Below are 25,349 nucleotides of genomic sequence, written 5' to 3'. Positions count from 1 at the left end.
CACTGGTGGTGGAGGGGTGGCCACTGGTGGTGGAGGGGTGGCCACTGGTGGTAGAGTGGTGGCCACGCTGGTGGTGGAGGGGTGGCCACGCTGGTGGTGGAGGGGTGGCCACGCTGGTGGTAGAGTGGTGGCCACGCTGGTGGTGGAGGGGTGGCCACTGGTGGTGGAGGGGTGGCCACGCTGGTGGTGGAGGGGTGGCTACTGGTGGTGGAGGGGTGGCCACGCTGGTGGTGGAGGGGTGGCCTTGCTGAGGTGGAGGGGTGGCCACTGGTGGTAGAGTGGTGGCCACGCTGGTGGTAGAGGGGTGGCCACGCTGGTGGTGGAGGGGTGGGGCTGGTGGTGGAGGGGTGGCCTTGCTGGGGTGGAGGGATGGCCACGCTGGTGGTGGAGGGGTGGCCACGCTGGTGGTGGAGGGGTGGCCACGCTGGTGGTGGAGTGGTGGGGCTGGTGGTGGAGGAGTGGTCTTGCTGGGGTGGAGGGGTGGCCTTGCTGGGGTGGAGGGGTGGCCTTGCTGTGGTGGAGGGATGGCCTTGCTGTGGTGGAGGGATGGCCTTGCTGTGGTGGAGGGATGGCCTTGCTGTGGTGGAGGGGTGGCCTTGCTGGGGTGGAGGGGTGGCCTTGCTGGGGTGGAGGGGTGGCCTTGCTGGGGTGGAGGGATGGCCACGCTGGTGGTGGAGGGGTGGCCACGCTGGTGGTGGAGTGGTGGGGCTGGTGGTGGAGGGGTGGCCTTGCTGGGGTGGAGGGGTGGCCACGCTGGTGGTGGAGGGGTGGCCACACTGGTGGTGGTGGAGTGGTAGGGCTGGTGGTGGAGGGGTGGTCTTGCTGGGGTGGAGGGGTGGCCACACTGGTGGTGGAGGGGTGGCCTTGCTGTGGTGGAGGGATGGCCTTGCTGTGGTGGAGGGGTGGCCTTGCTGGGGTGGAGGGGTGGCCTTGCTGGGGTGGAGCGGTGGTGCTAGAGCAGAGCAGGTGGTTCCACTGTGGCTGACTAGCTGTCGGGGAGCCATGCGGAGCCCAGGGAGGCCTGGATGAGCCTGTGACATGGGTCCAGCCGCCCACCCCTGCCTCCCAAGCTCTGGTCACTTACCCCAAAGGGAACTGGTATTCAGCACACAGACCCAGAAGTGGGCTCCTGCTGAGTGGGCCTGGACTTGTTGCCACCATCTGGGCCTGCTCTGGGCCACGTCTCCCTCCAGGCACGTGGGTCCTGGGTCCGGTGCTCTTGAGGCCTCGCGGTACCAGTGGTTCTGCTGAGTGCAGGGATGATGGGAATGTCGTGGGCATCCTGCCATGTGGGGTCTGCCCCTGGCTGCCAATGGCCTGCTGATCTGACCACAGCTGGCCTGTGTCCCGGCCATGTGGCTGCAGCTGCCTGAGGGGGAGGTGAGGCGCAGCACGCTGGTTGGAAGAGGGATGCCCAGCCTGGCCTGGCTCCATGCACCTTGGTTGCAAAAGCAGGATGTGTGCGCGCCCAGCTCCAGTTAGCTGAAGGCAGGACAGGCTGGTCCCCGGGGGAGCCGAGGAGCCTCCTCCCTCACTCAGCCTCTGCCTCCTCAGAACCTCTGCAACCCTGTGGGAAGGCCGTGGGGCCGAGAAGACAGGCGGCCCCTGCAGGCCACCCGTGTTGCCTGGGCAGAGGATGCCCCAGGAGCATTGTGGTGGTCGACTCAGAAGCACATGAGCATGCGGCCTGAGTGGTGTACATGTGTGCAGCTGTGTGTGAACACACGTGTGCACATGTGTTGTGTGTGTGAAAACGGGGGTGGGTGTGCTCGCAGCCTGACCTGTGTCCAGGACCATGGGAGGCTTTCCGAGCACAACCTTGGAAAGCATCTGTGTGGGTCACAGGAATGAGGGTGGCGGCTAGACCTGAGCGCAGGCACCGCCTCCTTCCTCCTGGAGCCTCCCGCGGCTCTGTGCCCACTCTCAGGGGAGTCTGTTTTCTTGCCAGCTGCACGGCTACCTGGAGAACGAGCCGCTCACGCTGCAGCTGTTCATCGGGACGGCAGACGACCGCCTGCTGCGGCCCCACGCCTTCTACCAGGTCCACCGCATCACGGGGAAGACCGTCTCCACCACCAGCCACGAGGCCCTCCTGTGCAACACCAAGGTCCTGGAGATCCCGCTGTTGCCGGAAAACAACATGAGAGCCATGTACGTGGCCTGGCGCTCGGGGCCCAGCAAGCCTCACACACAGTCATGGCCGTGGGTCTGTGTCTTTCTAGGTTTCGGCCCTGTGTATGTTGGCACCTAGAATAAGTCTCCACTGCACAGCTGTGAGAACTCCCCAGGGTGTCCAGTCAGCTCCTAAACATGACACCGATTTATTTCTGAATACAGCAGGGCAAATTAAAGGAAAGTTGAAATGCAAACATTTGAGGAGTGAAGAGGGCCATCTCTGACAGTGAGGGACTAACCTGCTGCTGTGGCCACTCTGAGGTGCAGTCAGACCCCGCTGCGCTGCGGGAAGCAGATGTGCGATGGAGATGCAGGTGCACAGCTCCTGCAGGGAGGGCTGAGTGCGCTCACTCGGGAGCAGTGGACACAGATGGGCGCGCCCGGGGCGGGTGGTGATGAGACGTGCAGGGATGGGGACGGGGCAGGGGCAGCACCTCTGGCCACGTGAGTCTAGCAGAGAGCTGACACACAGAGGGGTGGGCCTTCCGGGGCCCTCAGTGGCACCCGCCAAGGTCAAGGACAGGAGTGCCTTGGGCATCCCTTGGGCAGTGAGGAGGCTTGTGTGTGAGCCGAGGGGCTGACTAGGAGTAGAGAGTGAGGCGGGGGCTGCTGGCACAGGCTTTGTGAGGGTCTTGTTTTTCTATTTATGACTTATAAACCCTCAAGTCAAAACCGAGGGAGCGCCTTCCCCCCACCGTGGCTTCATCCTGAACCTGTTTCCCAGGGATGGCCAGGGCCAGACGGTGGGGAGAGGTCCGTGCTGCCACGGGCATGTGCGGCTGGACCTGCTGCCCTCCTTCCCCCACACGGCCCGCAGTACACTTGTGCTGCTGGTGCTGATGCGGGTCCCGTGGCCCGCCACCCAGGCTTGAGTGCCTGCTCTCTTGGCTGGTGGAGGAAGAAGTCTTGGCTTTTGTGGTTGGAGAATCTGAACGTGGCCTCAGTGCTGGGGCCCAGACATGCGTGGGATCACCCAGGGGACAGAGAAACAGGGTGTTTGGGACAGGCCTCACGTGTTCCTCGCAGCTTCCAGGACAGCTGGGGACACGAGGGGAAGGTGGCAGGTCACGGGGCTCTTTCCAGGGCTGCTCCTGGATGTCTGCTGTGCCAAGACGGGAGCCCAGGGCGTCTGGGAAGGTCCTGGCCCACCTGGGCCGGGTGGCAGGCACATCCGTGTGGCTGCCTCACTGCCTGATCCTGTCCTGCTGCCGTCCTGGGGAGGTGGGGCAGGGCCACTCACAAGGAGGGGCAGAGCCTGCCAGGCCCCAGTGGGTGGGCTGGGCTGGGAGGCTGGGCGGTTCAAGTTCAGGTGTCAAGTGACCTTTTGTTTGGGCAGCATTGACTGCGCTGGGATTCTGAAGCTCAGAAACTCAGACATCGAGCTGCGGAAAGGGGAGACAGACATAGGCAGGAAGAACACCAGGGTGCGGCTGGTCTTCCGAGTGCACGTGCCACAGCCCAGCGGCCGGACGCTGTCCCTGCAGGTCGCCTCGAACCCCATTGAGTGCTGTGAGTAGACTGCAGGGCATGTCCCTCAGGCCCAGGTCGAGAGGGTCTGGCCCAGTGCTGGCCTCCGCCTGTCTCCCTCACCTGGTGTGGACCTGGAGTGCAGCCCCATTGCTGTGTCTGGGTTAGCGTGTGCTCCAGGGAATACCTGCTCCCTGCCGCCCAGACCAGCTCTCTGTGCACCTGGGGTGCTCCCTCTGAGCTGCTCCCCCTGGGCAGCTGGGGGATGCAGAGCCACCTGGGACCCTGGCTTTTCTGACCCGTCCCGCAGGGCAGAGTAGAGCAGAAAGTCAGCCTGGCACGCTGCGAGGAGCACTGCCACCCCGAGTGCACGCCACTTCCCGATCTGGAAACTTGAGCAAAGGCTTTGGCACTGCAGTCCATCCGACTGAGCAAACCTGAATACGAGTGTGAGTGTAAATGTGTGAGTGTGTGTGAATGTGTGAGAGTGTGTGTGTGGGGGGGTATAAATATGTGTGTGCATAAGTGTGAGAGTGCAAATGAGTGTGCGTGTGTGAGTGTATGAGCATGTGTGAGTGTGTATGTGTGAGAGTGTGTGCACATGTGTGAGTGTGTGTGTGAATGTGAGTGTGCATGTGTGAGAGTGTGCATTGTGGGGGTGTAAATGTGTGTGCACAAGTGTGAGTGCAAACGAGTGTGCATGTGTAGGTGTATGAGCACGTGTGAGTGTGTATGTGTGAGAGTGTGTGCACATGTGTGAGTGTGTGTGTGAATGTGAGTGTGCATGTGTGAGAGTGTGTGGGGGGTGTAAATGTGTGTGCACAAGTGTGAGTGCAAACGAGTGTGCATGTGTGGGTGTATGAGCACGTGTGAGTGTGTATGTGTGAGTGTGTGTGCCTGTGAGTATGCATGTGTGTGCGTGCAGTGCTGGGTCACAACCCAGGACTTCACACCCTTTAGGCACGTGCTCACGCCAGCCCCAAGCGTGAAGGGTAGAAACCACGTAGACATTCATCTCTCTGCTGCCACGGGCTTCTGTGCCTCTGGTCTCTGTGTGGCTGTGTGCTGCCTGCTCTTGGGCACAGTGGCAGTCGGCCAGAGGTGGCTCGGGAGGGCCATGGCAGTCCGCAGCCTTCCCCTCTGTCTGCTGGGCTACTCTGGTCAGCTCTGCACAGGACCCGCTGCACCAGCCTGCCTTCCCATCATTCCCTGCTTCCTGGAGCCCCAGGGCGTCCTGAGCGGGTCTGGGCTCACGGGGGGCAGCCAGGTTTGCTCACCCTTGGTCCCCATGTCATCTGCTGCCTTCTCCACCTCTCCGCCCTTGTCACCTAAAGGGCAGCCTCCCTACCAGGAAGGCACGTCCCCTCCGTGTGGCTGACTCAGAAACTCTCTGGCTCCTCTGCCCGAGGCCTCCTGGGGTCCACTCCTGGCCACCCGCCTGGACCTCCAGCCAGCCAGCCCTGCTCTCGGCCCCCGCCCCTCGCCTCAGTCACAGAGCGAGGCCTCCTGGCTCCTGCCCTTTCTCCCACCCACCACGTGGGTCATCCGGCTCAGGCCGAGGCCAGCCCACAGGCCTCTCTGGTGTCAGGGCCAGGCCAGCACTGGGGTCAGGTGAGCAGCGTCCAGCGCTGAGGGCAGTGTCCTAGTTTTACACCAGATGCAGAATTCTGAGAGTTGGCAGTGACCCGTGGAAGGCTGTGGTCAGAGCAGGGTACCCTCTGTCCTCCGTGTCCTGTGGTGGGAGACCCATCTCAGACCAGGGTCGGGCAGCCCCGGGGTGGTCCAATGGCAGCTTTCCTGGGGGCCACTCTCACTGTCCTCTCACCCATGCAGCCCAGCGCTCGGCCCAGGAGCTGCCCCTGGTGGAGAAGCAGAGTCTGGACAGCTACCCAGTCGGCGGTGGGAAGAAGATGGTGCTGTCAGGCCACAACTTCCTGCAGGACTCCAAGGTCATCTTCGTGGAGAAGGCTCCAGGTGGGTCCTGCGGACAGCCACCAGGGTTCCCTGCCTGGGGCACTGGTGGGCGTGGGCTCCTGCTGGGCAGGCACAGGCCCGCCACGTGTGCTCCGTGTGCGTGTGGGACAGCCCTGCGTGTCCACAGTGTCTCGGGGAGCTGTCTGCTGGAGGAGGTACAGTGGACGTCTGCAGTCCTCCAGCTGGCCTTACTATTCTGCTGCCCGTACCAGTGGAGGCCTGGGGCAGGTCTTCCCCTCGTCTGCTTGCTGCACTGTGGGTCCTTGTCCTCTGGAGGGGGTTTCCGGGGCCGGGCCTCCGTGACTGCTGGCCAGCACTTCCCCATCCTCCTCCCCTTGGCCACGTGCCATGGAACCCCTCTCCCTGCTGCCTGGAGAGCTCCCGAGGCCTCCTTGGGCTGGTAGCAGGGTGGTCATGAGCAGGCCGGCTTGCTAACCTTGGGGGCCATCATGTGGATGCTACAGACTAGAACTGCTGCTTCTTCTCTGTTGCTGGGGGCCTTCCGTGCCATGGCCACGTGGGTGTGTGGTGTCTGTGAGATCCCCAAGCCCACAGTTCCAGAGGCCTAGGCCACCCCAAGCCAAGTGTGGCACCATGGCCTCTGCGGCTTTGTGCTCACGCCGGCCCCGGCTCAGGCACTGCTGGCCTCCGGTGCACCTTCAGGCAGGATGGAGGTGCCCTCCACATGCTGTGTGGCCTGCCACGGCTGCTGCCTGGGGTCAGGAGCTCAGCTGTCCCGAGACAGTGGGGACCTCTCTGGCTGTAGGTGGGGGCCTGCGCTCTGAGGCGCTGTGTTGACCAGAGAGGCTGGGCAGGGGCGGCTGCTGGCCAAAGATGAAGAGCCTGTGTTCATTGACGTTGAAATCCTGTTCAAAGAAGGATTGATAAGCCTCATGGGCGTGTCTCTGTCAGGTGAGGACAAGGGTGCGTGGCCACAGGGCCTGGCCTCCACCAGGGCCGCGGGCAGAGGCCTGTGGACCCCACTGTCACAGGGAGAGGTCCCGGGCAGAGGCCTGTGGACCCCACTATCTGACAGTTCTGAGTGCCGTTTTGGAACTGGGTCCTGGGCTAAGACCAGTCCCTCCTGGGCACCTTCTCCCTCTCCCCAGGACCTTTCCTTGGGATGCCGCCCCACCCAGGCACCCGCACAAGGCCAGTAGCTTGGTGGCTTTGCCCTTTTCACATTTACCAACTGGAATTTTCACGAGGGTGGCCAGTCCTGCACTTAGGCTAATCACTGACAGCCACTGAAGCTTTTGGTCTCCACAATGGGGTCTTGATTTTGTACAGTTTGCAGGAAACTTAAGCACTTCAATCAACACGGGCTTGGAGAGCTCTCGCCTCCAACCTGGCTGGCCTCTGCAATCATGCACGTAATTGAAAAATACTTCTGAAATTATAGAGAACAGCCAGCTAGGTGTGGCGACAAGGACCGCACTGCCCGGCCCTCTCCGCAGGAGGCCAGCTGTGTGTACTTCAGGCCTCTCTTGCAGGAGCGCGAGAGCCAACGCTTTGCTCTCTGCACTGAGGTTGGTGCAAGGATACCTCAAGGAAACCTGGGAGCCTGTGCAGGCGTGAGGCCGGGCGTCCGTGCTCCGGGGGCGTCTTCCTCGTTGACAGCTCTTCAGGCCAGGAGAGGCCTGGGGGGGGGTCTCTGTGCAGACCCTCTGACTGGAGCTGCAAAGGGGGTCAGTGCCGTGGGGTCCGCCGTCGGCAGCCAGCATGCTCCAGTTGGTCAGAGCCCATGGCACAGGGTGGTGGTGAGGTGTGGTCACCTGCCCCTTGGTGTGCAGAGCCTGGGGTCATGAGGGTCCCCCATCAGCCTCCCCTGGCCACCCCCCATTGGCTGCCCCCCTACCTGGCTCTCCTGTCCTCACAGCTCGGCACAGTGGCTGCCTCAGGAAAGCCGCTCGTGACACCGCAGGCTCAAGGCCAGCTGACAGGCACCATCTGCCCTCCCTGCCTAGAGCAGCTGGCTCTGCAGCTGCCCACTCTCTGCAGCAGTATCGAGTATATCCTGTATATCCAGGTATACAGAAGGCATGCAGTAAATGCATAGCTGTCACATAAATGCACACGGCACTGTGAGCTTACGGCCACGAGCATGCTGCAGCTGTGCACCTAGTCAGCGCCCACAGTTGTTTTCATATTCAAATAGACGGGGTGCTTATCTGTGAACATGGACATGTGCAAATGTGTCTTCAAAGAAGGGGCCAGTATCCCTGTAGTCTCCCCAGCATTCAGCTTCCCAGACAGCAGCTGTCAGCCCAGCTCTTCCAGGGCACCGATGAGTCACTGTGACTCCTCTCTGTACCTGGTGATGAGATTTCCAGGTTTTTGGGTTTGTTTTTTTTTAATTTTTTGAAAAACCACTAAACTCAAAAACACAGTTCTCACCTGTCTTCTGATGAGGCAGCAGGTCCATTTCAAAGTCCTGATTTTAAACTGTTGCTAGTGGCAGAAGGAGACCAGGGAGCTGCGATGGGCAGGTGCACTGGGCGTGTGTGTGTGTGTGTGTGTGTGTGTGTGTGTGTGTGTGTGTACACCGTGCCTCTCAGGCCAGTGCACTGGGCGTGTGTGTGTGTGTGTGTGTGTGTGTATGAGGATGGCTGTCCCTCTCAGACCACTGCGCTGGGCGTGTGTGTGGCCCTGTCCCTCTAGGGCCAGTGTGCTGGGCGTGTGTGTGGCCGTGTCCCTCTCGGGCCACTGCGCTGGGCGTGTGTGCGGCCGTGTCCCTCTCGGGACACTGCGCTGGGCGTGTGTGTGGCCGTGTTCCTCTCGGGCCACTGCGCTGGGCGTGCGTGCGGCCATGTCCCTCTCAGGCCAGCACGCTGGGCGTGCGTGTGGCCGTGTCCCTCTCGGGCCAGCGCGCTGGGCATGTGTGTGGCCCTGTCCCTCTTGGGACACTGCGCTGGGCGTGCGTGTGGCCGTGTCCCTCTCGGGCCAGTGCGCTGGGCGTGCGTGTGGCCACGTCCCTCTTGGGCCACTGCGCTGGGCGTGTGTGTGGCCGCGTCCCTCTTGGGCCACTGCGCTGGGCGTGTGTGTGGCCGCGTCCCTCTCGGGCCAGTGCGCTGGGCGTGCGTGTGGCCACGTCCCTCTTGGGCCACTGCGCTGGGCGTGTGTGTGGCCCTGTCCCTCTCGGGCCAGTGCGCTGGGCGTGTGTGCGGCCGGGTCCCTCTCGGGCCACTGCGCTGGGCATGTGTGTGGCCTTGTCACATTCGGCACAGTGAGGCTCACTGATGCGCAGAGTGGCGATGCTGGAGCCCCAGGAGGCGCAGCGTGCTCTCTGTTCGGCGACCAGCCGTGAGAGCAGCACCCAGGACTCCCAAGACCTCCAGGGGCTGCTCCCTGGGCAAAGCCGCCTCCTGACCTGCGTGGTCGTCTGGGGACAGGCGCAGAGCCCTGTGGCTGCTGTGCTGTGTGAAGGCCTCCCAGGCAGGCTGCGATGGCCCTCATGTGCTGGTGACCACAATGGCGGGGCTCAGCTGTGGCTCTGGCCTCAGTCACCTCTCAGGCCACCATGACCTGGGCAGGTGAGCTGGGACCAGGACGACTGGCCTCTTTCTCCCAGGGCCTGCCCTCCCAACAAGGCCTCCCACTACTCTCTGCCTCCAAATGGGCCGACATCTGACAGGGTAAGGATATGACCCAGGACGCACTGCAACAAGGCCAGGGGAGACACAGGAGTGGACACTCAGAGGGGCCACATGCGTCACACAACCTCTGCCCAGAGCTCCCACTGAGGCCCACACCCATAGCCTGACCATCTGCAAAACTCATGAGTCGAGTGCCAGCCCCAAGCCAACAGAGAGCCCCGACCCCAGCCCAACAGAGAGCCTCGACCCCAAGGCAACAGAGAGCCCCGACCCCAAGTCAACAGAGAGCCCAGACCCCAGCCAACAGAGAGCCCCAACCCCAAGCCCAACAGAGAGCCCCGACCCCAAGTCGACAGAGAGCCCCGACCCCAAGTCAGCAGAGAGCCCCGACCCCAAGTCAACAGAGAGCCCGACCCCAAGTCAACAGAGAGCCCCGACCCCAAGCCAACAGAGAGCCCCGACCCCAAGCCAACAGAGAGCCCCGACCCCAAGTCAACAGAGAGCCCGACCCCAAGTCAACAGAGAGCCCGACCCCAAGTCAACAGAGAGCCCGACCCCAAGTCAACAGAGAGCCCCGACCCCAAGTCAACAGAGAGCCCCGACCCCAAGTCAACAGAGAGCCCGACCCCAAGTCAACAGAGAGCCCGACCCCAAGTCAACAGAGAGCCCCGACCCCAGCCAACAGAGAGCCCCGACCCCAAGTCAACAGAGAGCCCCGACCCCAAGTCAACAGAGAGCCCGACCCCAAGCCAACAGAGAGCCCCGACCCCAAGCCAACAGAGAGCCCCGACCCCAAGCCAACAGAGAGCCCCGACCCCAAGTCAACAGAGAGCCCCGACCCCAAGTCAACAGAGAGCCCCGACCCCAAGTCAACAGAGAGCCCCGACCCCAAGTCAACAGAGAGCCCCGACCCCAAGTCAACAGAGAGCCCCGACCCCAGGTCAACAGAGAGCCCGACCCCAAGTCAACAGAGATCCCCGACCCCAAGTCAACAGAGATCCCCGACCCCAAGTCAACAGAGAGCCCCGACCCCAGGTCAACAGAGAGCCCGACCCCAGGTCAACAGAGAGCCCTGACCCCAGCCAACAGAGAGCCCCGACCCCAAGTCAACAGAGAGCCCCGACCCCAAGTCAACAGAGAGCCCTGACCCCAAGCCAACAGAGAGCCCTGACCCCAAGCCAACAGAGAGCCCCGACCCCAGGTCAACAGAGAGCCCGACCCCAGGTCAACAGACAGCCCTGACCCCAGCCAACAGAGAGCCCCGACCCCAAGTCAACAGAGAGCCCCGACCCAAAGTCAACAGAGAGCCCTGACCCCAAGCCAACAGAGAGCCCCGACCCAAGTCAACAGAGAGCCCTGACCCCAAACCAACAGAGAGCCCGACCCCAAGTCAACAGAGAGCCCTGACCCCAAGTCAACAGAGAGCCCCGACCCCAGGTCAACAGAGAGCCCGACCCCAGGTCAACAGAGAGCCCTGACCCCAAGTCAACAGAGAGCCCGACCCCAAGTCAACAGAGAGCCCGACCCCAAGTCAACAGAGAGCCGGACCCCAAGTCAACAGAGAGCCCGACCCCAAGTCAACAGAGAGCCCGACCCCAAGTCAACAGAGAGCCCCGACCCCAAGCCAACAGAGAGCCCCGACCCCAAGCCAACAGAGAGCCCCGACCCCAAGTCAACAGAGAGCCCGACCCCAAGTCAACAGAGAGCCCGAACCCAAGTCAACAGAGAGCCCGACCCCAAGTCAACAGAGAGCCCCGACCCCAAGTCAACAGAGAGCCCCGACCCCAAGTCAACAGAGAGCCCTGACCCCAGGTCAACAGAGAGCCCGACCCCAGGCAAACAGAGAGCCCCGACCCCAAGTCAACAGAGAGCCCGACCCCAAGTCAACAGAGAGCCCGACCCCAAGTCAACAGAGAGCCCGACCCCAAGTCAACAGAGAGCCCAGACCCCAAGTCAACAGAGAGCCCGACCCCAAGTCAACAGAGAGCCCGACCCCAAGTCAACAGAGAGCCGGACCCCAAGTCAACAGAGAGCCCCGACCCCAAGTCAACAGAGAGCCCGACCCCAAGTCAACAGAGAGCCGGACCCCAAGTCAACAGAGAGCCCAGACCCCAAGTCAACAGAGAGCCCCGACCCCAAGTCAACAGAGAGCCCCGACCCCAAGCCCAACAGAGAGCCCCGACCCCAAGCCAACAGAGAGCCCCGACCCCAAGTCAACAGAGAGCCCCGACCCCAGGTCAACAGAGAGCCCGACCCCAGGTCAACAGAGAGCCCCGACCCCAGCCAACAGAGAGCCCCGACCCCAAGTCAACAGAGAGCCCCGACCCCAAGTCAACAGAGAGCCCCGACCCCAAGTCAACAGAGAGCCCGACCCCAAGTCAACAGAGAGCCCGACCCCAAGTCAACAGAGAGCCCCGACCCCAGCCAACAGAGAGCCCCGACCCCAAGTCAACAGAGAGCCCCGACCCCAAGTCAACAGAGAGCCCGACCCCAAGTCAACAGAGAGCCCCGACCCCAAGCCAACAGAGAGCCCCGACCCCAAGCCAACAGAGAGCCCCGACCCCAAGTCAACAGAGAGCCCCGACCCCAAGTCAACAGAGAGCCCCGACCCCAAGTCAACAGAGAGCCCCGACCCCAAGTCAACAGAGAGCCCCGACCCCAAGTCAACAGAGAGCCCCGACCCCAGGTCAACAGAGAGCCCGACCCCAAGTCAACAGAGATCCCCGACCCCAGCCAACAGAGAGCCCCGACCCCAGGTCAACAGAGAGCCCGACCCCAGGTCAACAGAGAGCCCTGACCCCAGCCAACAGAGAGCCCCGACCCCAAGTCAACAGAGAGCCCCGACCCCAAGTCAACAGAGAGCCCTGACCCCAAGCCAACAGAGAGCCCCGACCCCAAGTCAACAGAGAGCCCCGACCCCAAGTCAACAGAGAGCCCCGACCCAAGTCAACAGAGAGCCCTGACCCCAAACCAACAGAGAGCCCCGACCCCAAGTCAACAGAGAGCCCTGACCCCACGTCAACAGAGAGCCCCGACCCCAGGTCAACAGAGAGCCCGACCCCAGGTCAACAGAGAGCCCTGACCCCAAGTCAACAGAGAGCCCGACCCCAAGTCAACAGAGAGCCCTGACCCCAGCCCAACAGAGAGCCGGACCCCAAGTCAACAGAGAGCCCGACCCCAAGTCAACAGAGAGCCCGACCCCAAGTCAACAGAGAGCCCTGACCCCAAGTCAACAGAGAGCCCAACCCCAAGTCAACAGAGAGCCCCGACCCCAAGTCAACAGAGAGCCCCGACCCCAGGTCAACAGAGAGCCCTGACCCCAAGTCAACAGAGAGCCCCGACCCCAGGTCAACAGAGAGCCCAACCCCAAGTCAACAGAGAGCCCGACCCCAAGTCAACAGAGAGCCCCGACCCCAAGTCAACAGAGAGCCCCGACCCCAGGTCAACAGAGAGCCCTGACCCCAGGTCAACAGAGAGCCCGACCCCAAGTCAACAGAGAGCCCAACCCCAAGTCAACAGAGAGCCCGACCCCAAGTCAACAGAGAGCCCCGACCCCAAGTCAACAGAGAGCCCCGACCCCAGCCAACAGAGAGCCCCGACCCCAGCCAACAGAGAGCCCGACCCCAAGTCAACAGAGAGCCCCGACCCCAAGTCAACAGAGAGCCCCGACCCCAGCCAACAGAGAGCCCCGACCCCAGCCAACAGAGAGCCCGACCCCAAGTCAACAGAGAGCCCGACCCCAAGTCAACAGAGAGCCCCGACCCCAAGTCAACAGAGAGCCCTGACCCCAAGTCAACAGAGAGCCCTGACCCCAGCCCAACAGAGAGCCCCGACCCCAAGCCAACAGAGAGCCCGACCCCAAGCCAACAGAGAGCCCGACCCCAAGTCAACAGAGAGCCCCGACCCCAGCCAACAGAGAGCCCTGACCCCAAGTCAACAGAGAGCCCCGACCCCAGCCCAACAGAGAGCCCCGACCCCAGCCAACAGAGAGCCCTGACCCCTGTCCTCCCCAACAGTTGTTGCCAGCACCCCTTTTCTTTGGTGTCCTGAGTGTCTGTCCAGGAGAGGGGCACCCTGGTGTGCTCCCTAGGACTGGGCCCCAGCCTTTCCCAGGCCCTCCTCTTGTGTCCCATGGAAGGCCTGGGTCTGGGTGGACGGAGGCGGGACTACAGGCCATGTGGGTGCACAGGTGGGGACCTGCAGTCAGAGGTGACTCTTGACCTCGTCCACCCACCTGTGCTTGGCATGGTTGGTGGGAAGCAGCCTGCAGGAGCTGTCCCCATCCCCCTGCTGGCACAGGACACCCAAGGAGGACCCTGGAGGGGTGGCTCACGGGGCCCTTGAGTGCCTAGTGCCACGGTGAGCCTAGAGAAGAAGGGAAGTGCAGCCTCCTGTTCGTGCGAGTGTGTGCAAGAGGCCATCCGTCGGCTCCAGAGGAAGGAGTGGAAGGACTGCCCTCCGCGAGCCGGGCTGGCCAGTGTGGCTCCTTGGCTGGCCCAGGAGCGCAACACAGGGAAGAGGCACCACTCCTGCAGCTGACAGGCAGTGTGCTCACGAGGGCCCAGGACCTGGACCAGACGGGCCTCACGCTCTCACTCATCACGGATCTCAGCGCGTTTGCTAATCGTGACCGACTGTCCCGTGGGGTATCGACCGCTCCCCAGGATAGATGGTGACTGCTGCCCATGAATGGACAGCTCAGCGTGCCCCCTACAACCCAGGACTGCTGCTCTCCCCTGAAATGGTGACCACTGGGTGGCGAGTGGACCTGGGGCTGCCCTTGAGGAGCTTCCCCAAGCAGGACAGCGCCACAGGGCACAGCTGAGCCTCCCTTAGGGTAGCCCCTGGGCTTTGAGACCCTGGACTCTGCCACCCAGTGGAGTTGCGTCCCAGGTCCCAGCTGGCACAGATCCAGTGTCACTGTGGTGGGCAGTACGTGGCGTGGGCCCTGTTTCTCCTGGCTGTCCCCTCTCGGGACGGAATCACCCAGGGTCCCCAGCAAGGAGGAGCTGGGCTCCCTGCATCCTGTGGCCCCTGCTTCTGCACCTTGAGCTGTGTGCCTGACCCAGCTCCCAGAAGAGACCACACCGATGCCTGCTGTGCTGTGGGCATGGCCACGGTGTCCCCAAGGTGCACACGCTGGAGGCTGGTCCCCAGGGAGGCCACGTGGGCGGTGCTGGGATGGGGGGTGACCTGAAAGGGATCTCCAGGACCTCAGTTAGCGGTGAGTGTTGTCATGGAGAGTGAGCCTGAGCCAGGCACAGTGGCCAGGCCTGTAACCCCTGCTCCCTGGGAGGCTGAGGCAGGAGGATGGCAAATTCCAGGCCAGCCTCAGCAACTCAGTGAGGCTTTGTCTCAAAATAAAGACTAGCTCATGGATAGAGCACCCCGGGTTCCGTCCCAGTCCAGAGCCAGCCTGGCCCCCAGCTCCTGTGGCTCCTGCCGGCCTCGTGCCTCTTCCCATGCCCTCCTGCAAGCCTTCACCCAGGCCTTGGCAGAGCTGCGGCACCAAGGCACCCAGCCGCAGGTGCTGTGCACAGGAAGCAGGCGCAAGAGCCATCCCCGCCCGACCGCGCAGGCCCCTGTCCCTGAGTCGGCCTGTGTCTGGCTGCTGTCACAGCAGCGTCTTCAGGTCTGTCCGGGCTGAAGCAGGTGTCTGAGCTTCACCCTTCCCCGTGGGCGGCAAGTGCCAGGGTGGCTGGTCTGCTCCACAGGTGTGGGCACCAGGGCCCTGGGCACCCTGGGTGAAGAACCTCTGGCACGTTCCCGGGTGGACGGTGTGTCCCTCCTCAGGCCCATACAGGGTGCACTGCCAGGCCACAGGCTGACCCCGAGTTGGGCATCAAGCGCCTGCCAGGCTGATTGCTGCAGTGACGGCCACCTCCCTGGAGTCCTGCTAAGGAGGCAGACCGTGGACCCAAGGAGATCCACCAACCAGGCGGCCAGCCCCTCAGGTGGCCGGCTCCTGATGTGTGCTGTGGCTCAGTTCCCTTCTCCCGTCAGCCTGTTGGCCTGGCCCTCCCAGAGCTGGGCCTGGGGCCTCTCCTCTGGCTGCAGCATGAAGCAGCTGTGCCCCCCCCCAGCAGGACTGGAGACAGCCGCTTCCACACATGGAAACAGTGGCTCAGCTCCTGGTCCTGGCCTGTGACTGGCCTCTGGGCTGCGCAGGCGTCCCGTGGCCTGTGGAAGCTGCCTCCAACCCGCAGGCCCGGGTGTGGCGGGGAAGCCTGGCAGTGACTCACGCTGCAGGGAATTCCCTCATGACGGGGAACGTTTTTGTTTCTGGAGTCGGGCAGCTTCCTCCTGAGGCTCCAGGGAGCTGCGGATGAGGCGGAGCTCAGAACCCTCCCCGCAGCCAGGCCCTCCGCCGGCCTGCCCCGGAGCCTGGCGCCCAGAGCCCACCCAGCTGCCCCCAGCAGCCACTGCTTCACGGAAGTGTGGTGGCCACGTGAGGGGCTCCCCGTGGTCCCAGACACGGGTGTGGGCCTCCGCCTTGCCTCAGCCTCTGCTGTGCCGGAAACGCTCCGCCTTGCCCACGTTTCTAGCCTCAGGCGTGTGGCCTTTAGAAGACCGTCCATGATCCCCCAGAAACTTGAGAGCCCAGGTCCCCTCACAGTGTGCTGCCGCTTGTGGGCCTCGGCACCGGAGCACAGTGCCCAGGTGGCATTCCGCTGCCTCCTGGGGTGGGCAGGAAGGCCAGGGAAGCCTGGGGTCTTTGAAGTGGCTCCCAGGAGCTGTCGTGACTGTCTTGTGACCTGACCCAGGTGTGTCATGGAAGCCCTGCTCCTGCGTGGTGGCCCACGGGGCTCCCTGTGGGTCCACAACAGGCACCACAGGCCCGCCTGGCACAGCAGGAAGAGCTCATTTCTCCTTTGTGCCCAGCACTGCAGCACCCACCTCCACACCTGCACTTTGTCTGATGTTTGACACAGGTTTGAACTGCAAAGCACACCACTGTAGCAGGTGGCCATGCCACAGGAGTCTAGTGGCACGCTGCGGTCCCTGCTGTCCTCAGAGGTGACCAGGCAACAGCATCTCACCCTGGGGCTTGTAACGTGCGACATCTCTGCCTACACTGCAACCCCATTCCCAGCATAGGCTGGCACCTCCTCAAAAGGTTCCTGGTGAAACTCTACTGTGCCACGGCTTTGGCCAGGCTCTGCAGACAGGTGGCCACACCCACGCTTCTGGGGCAGACTTGGCTGTGTGGCAAGAAGACTCACAAGTTGCTTTAAAGGTGCCAAGGAGGTGACGCCCTGGTCCCATGAAGGGGAGGTCTGCAGAGATGAGCAAAAGGGTGGCATCTGGCCACACAGGAGCCCAGGGCAGGAGCCCGTCTGACACGCCTTGCGTGGGGCATCTGCACACTCAGCTGGGCCCCGGGTGCTTGCTCGCCAGGCTCTTGGGCTGCTGCTTCGGGGCTGCAGCCGTGGGAGCACCGGTTTCCCGGCCCCTGCTGTTTCCCGGGAGAGGCGGCTGCAGGTCCGTGGCGATCCCTGAGCAGATGCGTCTGGCAGGGGATCTGCACTGGGCCTCAGGCGTGCCAAAGGCTGGGGTGGCCCTGGTGCAGCTGGGAGGCTCTCAGGGCCGCTGGTGACTCACATTTCCGTCCTTGGCCTCCACCCTCCGCCCACTGCCTTGCCTGGCACTGAGGGAAAAGGAGATTCTATCAATAATGTAGGGTTTGTAACAGATACACGTTTTCTTCTTTGAAAATGGAGCATAAGCCATGCTGAGGGAGGTGGCCCATAACAGTTCACCTGGGGAACTGACTTTATTCTGGAGAAGAAAAGCATTGGGGAGGAAAGGGGCCTCTGTGGGGTGGACGTCGTCAGCTCGTGGTGGCCAGCCCAGGTAGTGAGCCCGTCAAGGGGCCGGAGGCACACCACCTGCCAGCTGCAGACGCCGTCCCCTGAGTGGGCCCACACCTCGTGCCAGCTGAGAACAATGCGTCCTTTCACTGAGCCTCCAGAGCCTTTTATTTTTTTTAAACATGCAAACGGCCACTGGGTAAGGTTAAAAATACCATGTGTTTTGCATTTCTGGGTCCCTGTGGCAGGAGGCTGTCACAGAAGGGCTTTTCTTACTTTCCAGTCGGTCCTCTGAGCAGAGGATGGAGCCTGGCTGGCTCCAGATTCTGCCCCCCAAACCTAGGGAGGCTGGTGGGCCGTATGCAAGTGGACACGCGGGCTCCCAGGCTGGCGGTGTCACCTGCTTCTCCGCTTGGCTGCTCTGGAGGAGCGCCGGGCACAGAAAGTCCTTCCTGATGGAGCTGAGGCTGAGGGGCCACAGGCAGGGTGGCTGGGGGCCATGTCAGGGGCCAGGTGGGAAGGAGCCCAGGCACAGTGGCGTGGCTCCCTCAGCGTCGTGGTGCCCAGCTCCTTGGCCAGGCCACTGCAGGCCTCACCCTGTGAGGGCCAGCCACCCCCAGTGCCCAGATTGCTGCCCTTGACCAGCCGAGGCTGGGACGTCCACTGCTGGGGTCTCAGCACAGGCTTCCACTCTCAAGTGACAGGACTCTTCCTGTCCTTTCTTCCAGATGGCCACCATGTCTGGGAGATGGAAGCAAAGACTGACAGAGACCTGTGCAGACCAGTAAGTACCCCTCAGTCCCCCGCCAGCAGGGCCCAACAGGCTGCGGTTCCTGTTTATTAAAATAAAGCAACTCAAACAATAAACAGAAGCAGTAATAAAACAGCAAACACTGGTGAGAACAAGTGCTACTGCATGCAAAATGCCAGACACAGTTAGGGCAGTAGCAGTGACCACAAGACACTAGGCTGGACGGCCTGAGGCGCCTCACTTGGGAGCCTGCTCCTGAGTCAGGTGGACAGGCTCTGAGGCTCCCCAGGAGGGGCACCTCACAAGAGAATGGCGACTCGAGTCCCGCCTCCCGTGCCCACAGCACTGTCACACCGGTGCTGTCCTGGGAGACGGGTGTTCCGAGGCTCCCACGGGGCGCCAGCCCTGCCCCTATGTGCTGGCAGCCCGTGGCATGTGAGCTTGGCAGTGACTTGCCACCTCTCCAGAGAGCACCCTGGTGCTCAGCACACTCTCGTGTGCAGCTCCACTCAGCCTGGAGAGCAGCCCTTAGCAGACTGCCCGGATCTACTCAGTGGATTTGCAGACAGGCCAGCGAAGATGCACGTGCCACAGCTGTGGTCAGTGCGTGGTGTAGTCTGTGGCTGATGTCACCAGTCCATTTCCAACCTGCGGCAACACGTGTCATCTGCCCACACCCCCCTCTTCACTGTGGGCCACGTGCACCAGGCAGTTGCCCGTGAGCGGTTACTGCTTCTCTGAGGTGCGTCTTGGGGCTGGCTTTGGTCTGCAGTTGAGGCCACCCTCCAGCTTGGTGCCGAAGTGGCACCCCCAGCCCTCTGCTTTCAACCTGCACCTCTTCCTGTAAAGTGGGCATCAGGGAGGCCTGGTCTTAGCTGGCGTGTAGACCACTGATGTTGAAAATGAGTTTTCATGCAGTTCCTCAGCACCTGCCAGTGAACAGTGTGTTCTGCTGAGTCCTAGGGGAATTTGGAGCACATCAGGCCCAGCAAGCAGAGTTGGAAGATGTCCAAAGGCCTCCCGAGCTCTCTAGCTCACTGCCATGGCCGCTGCAGTGCCTGGTGGCTTTTCCAGGCCAGGGGGCCGGGTGGGCTTTGCCTGCCCCCCAGGTGTGTAAATGGACATCTGATTATTCAGAAATGTCATAGGTGAAGGGCTTTGTCCTCATGGGCTATCTCTGGACACTGGACAGCTGATGTCACTGAACAGGGACACTTGGGTGGTGTGCCTGGCAGACCTCGTCCTGGCGAGGTGCCCTGGCTGCCCATGTGCGTGGGCCCAGCTTACAGGTCACTGTGACAGAACGATGGTCTTCCACTGCACATCATGAACCCTTCCTGGTGCTGATGGCTCCTGGGAACCTTTCCCGGGTGGCAAAGGGAAGGTCCTCCCTGGCACAGGGTAGAGCCTTGTCCTGGTGATGCAGGCCCCCTTTGGAGCCAGTGTCCACTCAGGGGCCACCTGAGGAGCCCCTGAGGAGGAGCCAAGGGGGCAGGGTGCGCACACCTGTGTGTGCTGTGTACCCAGCTCGAGCTGGTTCCTGTGCACTGCTGAGCACCACTCTCAACAGAGCAGACCACTGGGGGAGCAGTGCCCTGCGTAGCTTGTTCTTCCCCGGTCACCTGTTCCCTCTCCCTCACTGTTGAGGGCCTGTCTGTCGCAGGGGTGAACTGCAGCTGTGCCACCCAGGACGGCCCAGCCCGGCCTCCTCCCCGCTGTGGCCTGTGGAGGAAGTTTCCTTCTTGTCTCTTCTTGCCGTTCTTGTCCTCTGAGGGTGTGCTTCTTCCACCATGGACAGGAGGCCACTGCGGTTGAGCACCAGCTGTGTGCGAGGAGCGGCAGCCCCACAGGCCCCTCCCCTGCAGCCTCTCTGCTCCAAGTCCTCCTTGTGCAAATGAGGGTGCTGGGACCTAGAGCAGCGCCTCCTCAGCCAGCAGGCCCGACCGGGCAGGCCCGGGCTGCTGCGTGGTGCAAGAGGGCGTCCTGCTGGGCCCAAGCACATGCCCCGGCTCCACCCTCTGCCTCTTCAGGTGGCTCTCTCCCAGGTGGTCCATGATGAGGGACAGAGGGCCCAGGCAGAGCAGAACCACACCCCTCTTGCTTCCCCCAAATGGGTGAAGTCCATAAAACCACCACCACATTCCGCTTGGAGCCAGTGTGGGCCCCGGGGCTGAGGCCAGGCAGGGACATCCTGCGGTCCGCGGGTCCAAGCCGGCATGGCTGCTCCAGTTGTTCCCCTGTCACAGGAGAGCTGGCCCCGCAGCTCGTCCTGACGTTCATGGCTTATTAACAGGACTCAATCAATCTTGTGACGACTGATTTTCTACAATCACTTTCACACGAGAAGCCATGCAGTGGGCTTCCTTGACCTGTCCCCGATTGTTAACCTAAACCACATGATGAGACACAGAACGAGGCCTGGCGTGGCCCTGCAGACCCGGCCTCCTGGGCACCTGGAGCTTCTGCAGCCCCCTCCGGCTGGGACTGGGCCGGCTGCTCGCCCCACCCAGAGCCCCACCCAGAGCCCCACCCACGGCCGGCTTCCTAGACCTGCCCTTGGAGGAGCACCATTTCTGTGAAAAGGTCGTGATGTTTATTTAGGAACAAAAAATAAAGCCCAAATCACCAACGTGCCCTGTGCTCCTGCCTGTGCTCTGAGCTGTCCCTGGGCTGCGTGCCACTCTGTGCCCTTTAGCTTGGGTGAGCTGTCCCCAAGAGGGTGGCCCCAGCCAGCAGGCCCCTTCCCTGCTTCACTTGTCACGTGGCAGGGGCTGTACCACCAGGAGGAAAGGTGCCTCCCGCCAGTTGACGGATGGTGGTGACCTTGTCTGAAGGTCACTGACCCTGAGTGTTAGGCCAGCACAGCCGGAGGGTCTCCTGGCAGGTGCTCACCACACAGCCTGCTAGGTGCCCAGTTCCACCAGGACCACCCGGTTCTAGACCCCCAGGAGGTCAGCCTCCTCTGGAGAGCGAGGGGTCCGGTTTGCTCACACACACAGGCCGCGTGTGCAGAGGCTCCCTGGGCAGAGGGGTGGTGGTAGGAATCTAGCTGGAGTCTCAGCCGGCCCAGGAGCCGCAGGGCCGTTTGGGGCGAGGCCTTTCTGCTTGAGGGTCTGATGGTCTGCTTCCTCTTTCCTGGTTCTCGCTAGAACTCGCTGGTGGTCGAGATCCCACCGTTCCGCAACCAGAGAATCAGCAGCCCCGTCCAAGTCAGTTTCTACGTCTGCAACGGGAAGAGAAAGCGAAGCCAGTACCAGCACTTCACCTACCTTCCTGCCCACGGTAACGCTGCCTTTCTGACCTTAAGTGCCGAGCATGAGCAGAGGGGGTGCTTTCTCTAAAAGACGCTGTGGAGACGTGGGCTGTGTGGACGCGTTCGCCATGTGTATCTGTTAGCAGGACGAGTCACTGTCCCTGCACAAGCCAGGAGAGCTGCGGTGGGGCTCCTGGGTCACTGGTGCATTCTGGGATAATGCTGCTCATTTTGCAGATCTCTCGGAACCACAGCGGGAAGGCAGGGCCCTTCGGCACTCAGAGGCTGAGGTGGTCTTGGGGATGCACACCCTCAGATCCATAAGGGGGGACATCGGAGAGGTGCAGCCACTTGGCAGGGGACTTCAGAAGCAAACCCTCTGCGCCACATGAGGCCAGCACGTGAGGCAGCTGCAGGGTGCTAAGCGGTCCTGTGCTCCTGTGGCACTTCCCGTGGCTCTGCCCGCTGCCCAGTGGCATCTCCCAGTGGCAGGAGGCTTCCCCAGTTAGTGCCTCTGCCCAGTCTGACTGTCCCTTCGTGCACGTGGGGATTGCTCCTTTCCTCCCCAATCAGCTTCTCTTCTCGACCTCTTAGGGTGCTATCTTAAAAAAAAAAACCCACTGTTTGTCATCTCACTCCCTAAACTAGTAGAAAAGAAAGGTGTGACCCAGGATAGCCTGGGACTTCCTGTGTGGCCCTAGTCACTGCTCGGGCTGCCTGGGTGTGTTCAGGGAGCACAAACTCATGCTCAGGTGCATCGTATTTTGGGGTAAACTCAGCTACGTCAAACATCCTTTTATATTGTTGCTTTTTAAAAGAAAAGCCTTGGAGATTCGTATAATTTCAGAGGGAATTTGTTTATCTAGAAACTATCTGCAAATGCAGCCACATTGTGATCTTAGTAAGACCCAGATGACTTTGAAGGTTTCAGTTCCCTCTAAATGTGAGAGGCCCAGAATGTCCCAGTTGGTACTAAACTGGTGGGATTCACAGTGCCAGTCCCAGAAGTGCCGCTGGGGCTTGGTGACGTGTGGTGCGTGGCCAGGCAGGAGCACGGTGCTGCAGGTCTGTTGATCCCCACCACGGCGGCGGCTCCTCTGCCCCACTGGACACATCTGGACCCATCCTGGGCAGCGCATGATGGAGCACACACAGAAAGCAAAGTCTTTTTGTGAAAGTGTGGTGACTGTGTCCTGATTAAACTTCAGACATGGTGGACCAAAAATTGGATATTTTAAGGAAAACATGGGCCTCCCCAGGAGAATAGGCAATGGTGGCAGCGTAGAGCAAGCCTGCCTGTTCCCCTCCTGCTGCGGGTGCTGCCGGAGAGGCCCTCCTGCAGCACAGGCCTGGGGCACAGTGCGAGCCCCCCACGGAGGCCCGGGAGCCCCACAGCCAAACCTCACAGGGTGGGCTGCCCCAGCTCAGCCGGCCGAGGCCCCACCCCTGTGCCCCCTGCTCCGCCTCTCACGCTCCACGCCGACATCCTGCAGGCCTCCTGCCAGGGCCTGCCCTGCCCACGGCCTGTCCCAAGGCCTCTCTTCAGCATCCTCCGCCTACTCTCCTGGACATTTGCCCCCCACACTGTGGAGCCCCCAGGTAGCCTTTGGCCCCAGCCTGGTCTCGGGGCTCTGACAGTGTTCCCGCACCGTCAGACTCAGCTGCTGTAGAGAGCCTCGTCCCCAGCAGCGCCCAGTGCCTGGCGTGGCTGGCTGTCACCTGTGCTTCCTGAACTAATAAACGAGCAGATGGAGAACGGAGCCCTGGTGTCCAGCGTCCTGTCTACCGTCTCAGGCCTCCAGCCGCTGTGGGGCTGGGCGGGGGCCTTGGAGGGTGGCCTTGCCCTGGCGTTAGGCTAGGGCTGCTCGCGCTCTGCCACACTGGCAGCCGAAAACTCGAGGCTCGTCCTGCGCAGGAGGAGGCTCTGCCGCAGGCAGTCGAGGCTTTAACTTGGAGATGCCCACTGACCCGGAGGCGCTTGGTCCTGACCCTCTGCTGCTGATGCTGTCTGGTCCCCACGGGCCTCACGTCCACTGCTCTCCTAGTCTCTGCTAACAGGCAGTTCTTCCTACAGCCACAGAACGTGCTGTGGAGGGGTGTGAGACTGGACACGCGTCCCTTCACACCCCGTGAGGTTCGTGCCCACTCAGTGTGTGAAGTGCATCTCCAGTTTCCCTTTGAGGTCAGGACACGTGAGTGTGCCCTCCGGGCTGCGTCAGACACCGCCTGTCTCTCCCACTCTCCATGAGCCCTGATGGAGAGCTGTGTCCCTGTGGGGAGGATGGTAAAGTGAGCTGTGTCCTTTGGGGAGGACGGGGCAGCCCGTGGCCACCAGCTTCTGCTCGATTTGAGCCGACGTCTTCTCTGGAGACTCGGCAGCAGAGGAAAGCTCAGCAGCAGCTCTTCGCCCGCCTGCACAGCTGCTGGCCTTGCTGGTCTCTTGACTTGAGCCGCTGCCCGCTGCCATCTATGGTGGGCCCGGAAGGACAGCTGGCCCCCTCGCCCTCTGTGGGGCCAGCGTGTAGCGGGGGAGTTCCACGCCAATGTGAGACGCCAGGAGGGGAATGTGCCCGGCCGGCTGGAGTCCCTGCCCTCAGCCCCAGGCCTCCCTGGGATGGCCATTGAGCACAGGTGGCAAAACACGGGTGCAGCCGGAGAGGGCTGCGAGCTGGCGTGGGCACGAAGCAGCTTCCCGAGTCCTCCAACGTCACTGCTTCTGTGCGGCTGAAAGGAAAGTGCGCTCCTTCTGTCCAGTTGTGATTGCCAGGATGACCCACAGGATGGACGGGCAGGTGTGGCCATGGGTCTGTGCTGCTGTTCCAACTCGACAGTCGGAAGCAGAGAGGACACCAGAGCTGCAATCTCAAGGCAGAGGGACATCTCTGGTGGCTCCCACCTGGGCACCCACATGGCCCTGGCTCCCACTGGAGTGTCCTGCCCATGGTCCAGGGGCAGAGTACTTGTTGAAAATGAGAAATAAATACAGCATCGTGGATCTTTGAGACTGTTCCTCCCACCTGAAAGCGTGGTACTTGTTTGCCGGAAAGTGCCGCAAGGGACAGCCCCTCCACCTGGGCTCCCGTGTGCAGCTAGGCGCCCACCGCAGCCCCCAGAGCGCCTGCCTCTGGGCCCCTGTCCTCTGCCTTTGTTGGGGGCCCTCGGTGTGGCCAGAACTCCAAGGAAACAGGCACCCGGCAGAGGGTCACCTGGTGGCTGGGCGCAAGTGTGACGGTGGGGCAGAGAAACAGCCGTGACAGAAGAGCCCAGTTGGTGCGGCCACCAGGGAAGAGGGGCTCTGAACCTCAGGCTCTCACCCCCGAGGTTCCAGCCCTCCCTGGGGAGGGTGATTGAGCCCCATTCCTGACCCTGCTGGTCACTAACAAGCCTCTGGTCATGCCAGGGGACCTAGGGCTGGAGTTGGTTCTGCCGTGTCCTGGGTTTCTTGTTTGCCTTATTCAATCAGAAATGACAGTAGTGCAGGGGTGTCGGCAGGGTGGCTGGGTGGGCAACGCAGCCAGGTTCGACAGCCTTTCTGCTCTCCCAGTGAGGGCCACCAGGCTGCTGCCCACCAGCTGCCCAGAGCCAGTTCCGGGGCTCGTCCTTGCCAGTGCCACCCAGACGGCATTTGGCCGAGTCAGGGGGCTGGCTGAGCCCACCTGCTTCCTGGTGGTGATGAAGAGCGGGCTGGGAGGCACCGCCCGCGCCTGCCTGGGGGCTCAGCCTGGGACGCGCTGGGGCCCGGCCACTGTGGGGAGGGATCGGGTGTGGGCAACCTGGCACGGCAGTGCCTGGCAGGCAGACGTGCCCACCCCACACCCTGTCGGCCCCACGTCCCTTCAGAGCTGTCTGGTCTCACCTTTCCACTGAGCTTTCCCACGTGTCTCCCAAGTCCACTGCAAGTCAGTCCGAGCCAGACAAGTCCTCCCGTGAAATCAGGGTGGACGCTGTGACTTCCAGTAGTGCAGCTCCCCTGGGAGGAAGTGACATCTTCACTGCCCGGGGCCGCCCCCAGTCTGTGCACTGCCAGCACCGTGGACCCTGGGTGCCAGACACAGCCCCTGGCTCCTGGCCCTTACCTGGGCCTGGAGTGAGTGACCTTGACGGCGGCTTGCCTGAGGCTCCAGCACCAACACGGAGGCCTCCCTGGCATCAAACGCTTTCACAGCTGGGCAGCCACTGGGCACTAGTTGGGTCATGCACGTGGGATCAAGCCAGGCCCTCCCAGGCCTGCTGGACTGGGCCTCCGGACCCTGTTTCCCAGCCTCTTCTCTGAGACAAAGCCATGTGCTCTGTGACTCCCAGGTGACTGCTGCCTCTTTGAG

At 62.3% G+C, this 25,349-nt stretch overlaps 1 protein-coding gene across 1 annotated transcript in view; it reads left to right on the top strand.

The window, feature by feature from the left end:
• The first annotated feature begins 1,353 nt into the window (after positions 1-1,353).
• The window catches only part of LOC101956975 (nuclear factor of activated T cells 1), a 57,847-nt gene continuing 33,851 nt past the window's right edge, over positions 1,354-25,349 (top strand). The window contains exons 1-6 of the mRNA XM_078030686.1: positions 1,354-1,380; positions 1,949-2,151; positions 3,512-3,684; positions 5,476-5,616; positions 17,752-17,807; positions 20,924-21,056. Of these exons, the coding sequence (XP_077886812.1) occupies positions 1,354-1,380; positions 1,949-2,151; positions 3,512-3,684; positions 5,476-5,616; positions 17,752-17,807; positions 20,924-21,056 (733 nt within the window). The remainder of the gene's footprint in view (positions 1,381-1,948; positions 2,152-3,511; positions 3,685-5,475; positions 5,617-17,751; positions 17,808-20,923; positions 21,057-25,349) is intronic.

The sequence above is a fragment of the Ictidomys tridecemlineatus genome, chromosome 13 (genome assembly GCF_052094955.1).
Source record: "Ictidomys tridecemlineatus isolate mIctTri1 chromosome 13, mIctTri1.hap1, whole genome shotgun sequence".
Lineage (NCBI taxonomy): Eukaryota > Metazoa > Chordata > Mammalia > Rodentia > Sciuridae > Ictidomys > Ictidomys tridecemlineatus.
The sequence above is the reverse complement of the archived record's forward strand: the minus strand, read 5'-3'. Positions and strand labels throughout refer to the sequence as shown.